This window comes from Egretta garzetta, unplaced genomic scaffold, assembly GCF_000687185.1.
Source record: "Egretta garzetta isolate BGI_Z169 unplaced genomic scaffold, ASM68718v1 scaffold44, whole genome shotgun sequence".
NCBI classification, from domain to species: domain Eukaryota; kingdom Metazoa; phylum Chordata; class Aves; order Pelecaniformes; family Ardeidae; genus Egretta; species Egretta garzetta.
In genome coordinates, this window is record NW_009259490.1 from 744400 (window position 1) to 750959 (window position 6560).

Consider the following 6560-nt stretch of genomic DNA (forward strand, 5'->3'; position numbering starts at 1 on the left):
GCAGGAGGCAGGAAGACACTGGCTTTTCCCGGGAATGGTTTTGACACCCCTCAGGAGTGCTGGAGCCGTGAGCAGCACACGGGGCCGTGCCACGCAGAGACCAGCTCCTCCCTGGCAAGCCCATGCCAGGCTCAAGGGGAGCATCAAGAAGAAACCAGAGATCCCCAAGCACCTGCTCCACATCATATACAAATCCTTCCTGAGCTTAATTCCCCACATGCCAAGAGAAACGGCACTCCCAGCACCAGCACTGCAAATACAAGAGGAAAGACTAGAAAGACCCAGTGCTGCCCTGGCTCCTCACCCCGTGGGGCTCTGCCGCTGTCTCCCAGCAAAAGCTGGGATCCATGGCCTGGAGTATGGAGGGGGAAAGCCCAGGTATCGGTTGGAACTGAGCCAGGGACATTCACTGCCTTTGGGTTTGTTTTGAAGAGCTGCTTCACTTTCTAAAAATGAAAGGCATGCTAGAGCAGCCGGCGTGGGGTGGGGTGAGCATCGCTTCGAGGTTGGGATGGCGTTGAGTACCCGGCCCCATCTCTAGGGTTTCCCCCAAACCCGGGCTGCCCTCAGCAGCTGCAAGCATGGGGGAAATGAGGACAGGCAGGATGGGAACGTGCCTGGGCTCCCAGATCCAGGGTTGAGGCTTTGCTTGGGACAAGCGGGGTGAGCATCATTTCAGGTGCCGGGATCCTCCAGTCACTGGCAGCGTGCTGGGGTAGGCGCCACAGCCAAGGGTGCTGCTGCCACTCTCTGCAAATATCCCCGCCTGCTTCGCAGCCCCCTCTGCCTCTGCCTGGACTTCTCAGGGCAGGGCTGGCAGAGGATCTGCTGCTGGGCGAGTGCCGGCAGAGGCGAGCAAGGGGGAGAGAGCAGCGTGCCCCGACCTGCTTTAGCTCTGAGATCACCCCACGATGCCGGCTTTTAAAGAGCCATACAAAGCTGTACACGGCCTCAGGTGGCTCTTGATGGGTACGAGTGAGCGCCAGAGGCTGGGGACCTGGGGACCAGAGCAGGCACTGATCCCCAGGGCTGCACTTGCATGCACCCTGCTCCCCAAAGATGTGCTGGGTTCCTTCAGAAAAATTCCCATGTTGTTTTGCATGAGTCCAGGGGCCAAATCTGCGCCCCACTCGACCGCGTGTGCTGCAGGCTTTCCTAGGGGCAGCTGAAGGAAACCCTTCCCACAGGGTTTCTGCTCGAGCATCCCCCTGGCATCAGCAGCATGTGCTCAAGTGCAGGGTGAAGCAGGGGGTTCGCACGTGTCCATGCAGGGCTCTGGCCAGTGATTTACACTCCTTGGCAATGGGGATGCAGCACAGGGATGAGCAGTAACCGGAGCTGTGCTGCACCTGCGCTGGGCCTCCTGCTTTCGCTCTGATTTAATGTCCCAATTGAGAGGTGATGTCATTTCAGAGGGAGCCAGAGAAAAGGAAGTGCTAGAGAAGATAAGGTGCTTTAACTCTAGCCCTCCCGGCTTGGCTGGGTTTTGAAGCTGGGAGCTGTGACCTGCCAGCCAGGGAGACATGAGAGGGGGGGAGGAAAGAGGGTGGTTGGAGGACACCTTCCTCTGGGGGCAGTGGGAGCTGCCACCAGGAGCCACTGAGATGGAGGGTGATGGGAGGGAGACTTGGACTTTCAGAAAGATCTCATGGAACCATCCTGGTCCCTCTGACAGTCAAAGGCGGTCAAGCCCCAAAGTCTTCTATGCTCTTTGGGTGATGTCAAGCTGTATCTGCTCATTCACATGACTGAGAAAACCTCAGGGGAGACTGGTTGGGCTGATATGACCCAAGGTCCTCTCTGTTGCACCAGGCTGCCACCCAGATGTCTTCAGCTGGAGTGGAGTGAAGTTGGGCCACCACTGGCCAGACCCAGCTCTGCCCTGGAGAATGGGATCAGTGAACGAGAGCAAATCAGGATCATCAGTGGTCTTACGCAACTGCACAGGACATGCAATAGCACTGGGGGTTTTCCAGCTCCCCGAGCTGCCCTCCATGCAGGCAGGGCAACGCTTGCTGCCCTGCTCAAGTCAGCACTCTTGCCACTTGAGCTGGGGTCTGGCTTTCAGGTAGGCTTACTCACATTTAGACTGCTTTTGACTGTGCCAGACACCATGGCGATAGCTCTGGCTGTCAGGTGCCACCTACCACAGCCCCAGGTGGGGGTTTCTCTCAATATTGGGCTTCGAGGTGCTCAAGCTGGGTATGACTGCCCAGCATCTTGGCGAGGTAAATTGGGCGCTGCTTGCTGTCACATTCAGTAAGGTCAAAGTGTGAAAACCAGCAATGGCCTGCAGGTACCAATGTCCTGGTCCAGTCCAATGTGGTAGAAATCATGGGCTCGGCAGGGCTGGGCAGAGGGGGCATCTCTCAGCAACTGCAATCTGTAAGTGTAGCTGTTGTGGCAAGGTTTGGGCTGACCTCCCTAACCCAGGGAGCTTTGCACCTCGGTGGGCTTGCTTGTTATTATCCTGCCCTGGCAGGTTTTGCTGTCAAAAAGTGACCCTGGTTGCCCTCAGAGTAGTAGGCAGCCAAGAAAAGGACTTTCTCTTCCGGTCATTTGTCTGAATGAAGTTGCAAAGAGCAGGAGGGGGTGCAGTATGCCTCTTGTGTGCATTAATATCGAACTGTGGCAGGAACAATCAGAGCTGGGTCTCCATTCCTTTCTCCATGTATGTGGCACAGTCATCACAATGTGTCTGCACTGGTTAGCAATGGCTGGTGACATTTTGCTCCTCAAGGCTCTTCTTTCAGTGTTGTAGGGTTTTTACCGCTTTGTCTCCAGCCCGGGCCTTGGCATGCCAGGTACTGATGGTCTTGGCCTCTCTACTACAAGCTCAATGTCCCCATTTTCTCCACAGGAGGCTTTGCCACCTTCTCATCCTGCTTCCCAGGGCTCTGCGAGGGGAAGCCAGCTGCCATCTTGCCGATGAGCATCTCCCAGCCATGCTTGCCCGTGGCCAACGTCGGCCCCACACGCATCCTGCCGCATCTCTACCTGGGCTCCCAGAAAGATGTCCTAAACAAGGTACAGCCCTGGTGAGGGGACATATCTGCCCTGTCCCATCTGGGACCCCAGCCATGCAGAGGGGTGAGGGCATTAAGGACTCTTCTGCCTGGTGGGAGGACCACATGTCATCGGTCTGACCCTACCGGTAGGCTGAAGGCAAGGAGTGCATAGGCAGAGCCCAGCAGAGCTGGGGAGGGTGGTCTCAGGGTGAGTCATCATATACTGATGAGGTTTGGGGTGGTCAAACCCTTCCCAAGTGCCTGTAGCCAACTCAGGGACAGGAGGAGCATGGCCAGGAAAACACCTGGGCTTAGAGGGGGAGTTACCACAGCTGGAAAGAGATGTGGAACAGGATCCAGCTTTGCACCCACCCGCCTAGCCAGCCAGGCAACACCAATTTCAGCAACTCTATGATCCGCTTGGGAACCAGAGCAAGCTGTGGTATTCAGCCACAGCAGCATGGGGACGGGCAGCCCTGGCCAGGGGCAGGAGCTTGCTCAGGAGGCCCGAAAATGAGCAAAGGGGAGAGGAGAAAAGAGGGACAGTGCTCTTTTAAAGGTGCTGGAAGGGCTGTGCTGTGATGTCATGCCAGGGAAGGAATTTTGTTTAAAGGAAAAATAACAGCGAGAAGAAAGAGGAATTGCAGTTAAAATGCCGCTGGGCGCCTGCCTACCACGGGCAGGAGGGAGCCAGCCAGGCGTCCTCGCCCAGGGCAGGCAAGGGGGGAGAGGGACCACAACGCCAGAGGGGGGTTGGAGACAGAAAGGAGGGAGAGAGAAATTATATACAGGGAGTAAAAGGAAATGAAAGAGAAAAATGCCAAGAATGCAAGCCCGGGAGCTGGGCTGGCTCCGCCAAGCCGAGGCCGGGCTCTGTAGAGCCTGCTGGGGTGGGCAGGAACCGGCCGCTGGAGAGCCAGGGCCAAACTCCCGGTGCAGTCTCCTGAGGAGCCAATGTCAGGCAGGGAAACTGATGGTTTCCTCCCTGCCTCCTCAGAGGGTTTTGTTCATCTTTTGGAGCTGTGTTTTCTGCCATCCCCAAGATGTGGCCAGAAGATGCTCTATTCATAGGCAGCAGAGCGGGGTCACGTGCAGAGGCCATGCATGGGCAATGCTTGTCTTCTCCAGCACGTTGCAAAGGAGAGATCCCACATGGCAGCTCCACACACTCTGACGCATGGGAGGACTCTTTTATCTCCGTGTTTTCTTCTCCCATTTAATTCTGGGTCTTCCCTGGAATAATGCCAACCAGGCACAGATATTCCCCCATTTTTTATAAGCAACCTGCCCCTAGTTGTACAGGTGATACCTCATCTGTTGCAACGAGGAAAGAGACAGGGGTCATAGGAGCCATAAATTCGGCGTCAGCACTGCATATAGGTGAAGTTGGCCATTGCCCTGTGAGGGAAGGAATGGAGGTTGATGTGGATGCAGCAGTACGCACCCAGCAAGCTAGTTCCCTGATGGATGGCCTGTGGGTCCAACCTCACCCCCTCATGGCAGTTTTTCATCTGACCCTATTTACCTAAGGTCTCCTTTGTGCCATTGCCTTGTACTGAGAGAGAAATATCGGCAGTGATGGTGGCCATTGAACAGCCAAAGCAGAAAAGTCACAGAAAGCAAGTCCAGGTTCACTCCAGTGTCAGAAAGAGGGAAGAGTTGGTTCCCCTTGCCACCTGCCTATGTCCCAACACAGTGAAGAGCTGTGAACCACTAACAAATCTGTGGGAACTCCTGATGCATTTCTGAGGGGTGTGGGAGCAAAGACATGGGTTGACATTGGTTAACATAGGGTGCTACCAGTGACTAGATATAAGGAAGAAATTCTTTACAATGAGGGTGGTAAAACACTGGAACAGGTTGCCCAGAGAGGCAGTGGAGGCCCCATCCCTGGAAACATTCCAGGCCAGGTTGGATGGGGCTGTGAGCAACCTGATCTAGTTAGCGGTGTCCCTGCTCACTGCAGGGGGGTTGGACTGGGTAACCTCTAGGGGTCCCTTCCAACCCAAAACATTCTATGATTCTATGATTCTATGACTCGCCCCACTCTGTTGGTGAGATGCCTCCTCTCCCTCATCTGATACTTTCAAAGCTTTCAGCCACACTTTTCACTGATTTTCTTTCTTGTATTTTCCTATTCCTCTCATACTGGGGTTCTTGGGTTTTCCCCTCTGGGAGCCCCTTCTTTGGTCTTGCTTACTTTTACTTGGACCAAAGTAAAGATCTGCTGAGGTTCCAACCTGTGTCATCTAAATTGACACAGACTTCTCAGCTGGCCTCTGCTGTACTACCATCAACTAGACCAAGGCAGCAGTGGGAAAATACTGGGATGGGAAAAGGCAGGGCATGCATAGCAAGGCAGGTCTTCAGTACTCGGTGCTGGCTGAACTCAGCCAATCATTTGATCACTTCTTTCCCACCAGGACTTGATGACACAGAATGGGATAAGCTATGTCCTGAACGCCAGCAACTCCTGTCCCAAGCCAGACTTCATCTGTGATAGTCACTTCATGCGCATTCCTGTCAATGACAACTACTGTGAGAAGCTGCTTCCCTGGCTGGACAAGTCCATTGAATTCATTGGTGAGCTTTTGTTACAATGCTTGCAGACCTTCCTGTTCTCAGCCTTCAAAACCTGAACTCTTCTTCTGACCTTCATGGTCTTACCCCCAGCAACCCTTGTTCTTTCACACAGAGGGACTGAGCGTTGCGGGGTGGGGGGAAGCAGGCTGGAGTCATTTTGCTCACGATCTCTGACCACATCGATGCTTTTCTCTCTTTTTCCTCTACTGTGCTCCAGACAAGGCCAAGGTGTCCAGCTGCCAGGTGATTGTGCACTGCTTGGCCGGGATCTCCCGATCAGCCACCATTGCCATCGCCTACATCATGAAGACCATGGGTATGTCGTCAGATGATGCTTACAGGTGAGTTTTCCCCAGAGGGCAGGGAGGGGCTATGCCCGCAGGCTTCATTACAGGGAAGGAAAGCAGGCTGAGCCCAGAAGGATAGGGTGGGAGCTCCTTGAAGCTCTGTCTTGCCTTGGCTGAGTCCCAGTGAAACCAAACCAAACCTCCCTTCAAAAAGTGCATGCAACGAGAAGTGGTTGGGAGCGGTAAAGTGGAGGGGGGAGACACTCCCAGCTCTACCCCTGGGGCATCCCGAGGCCCCGTGATTCCCCAAGACCCCTTTCTTCAGAGGGTCTGGTCAGAAGGTCCTGGGTAATGCCTCTTCTCCCCAAAGAGGCTGAGAGAGTAGGGGTGACCCACTGAAGGACCAAGCACCAACCAGGGCTGTCTGTGCCTCTCGGCAGGTTCGTTAAGGACCGTCGCCCATCCATCTCACCCAACTTCAACTTCCTGGGCCAGCTCCTGGAGTATGAGAGGAGCCTGAAGCTCCTCAAGGCCCTGAAGTCAAAGGGTGACCGGGGTGAGGGGGACGCCCAGCAGGACCCAGCAGAGGTGGCTGAGGGCAGCCGGCACCCCCCACCACCTACCTCAGAGAAGGCCGAGGAGGTGCCAAGAAGCGCTGGCTCGGCAACCCCCCCTGGTGACC

The 6560-nt window shown here is 55.2% G+C and overlaps 1 protein-coding gene across 1 annotated transcript in view; it reads left to right on the forward strand.

The window, feature by feature from the left end:
• Positions 1-6560, forward strand: part of DUSP8 (dual specificity phosphatase 8) — a 33799-nt gene that overhangs the window by 25252 nt on the left and 1987 nt on the right. Inside the window, exons 3-5 of the mRNA XM_009637306.1 lie at positions 2861-3027; positions 5432-5591; positions 5809-5932. Coding sequence (XP_009635601.1) covers positions 2861-3027; positions 5432-5591; positions 5809-5932 — 451 coding nt within the window. The remainder of the gene's footprint in view (positions 1-2860; positions 3028-5431; positions 5592-5808; positions 5933-6560) is intronic.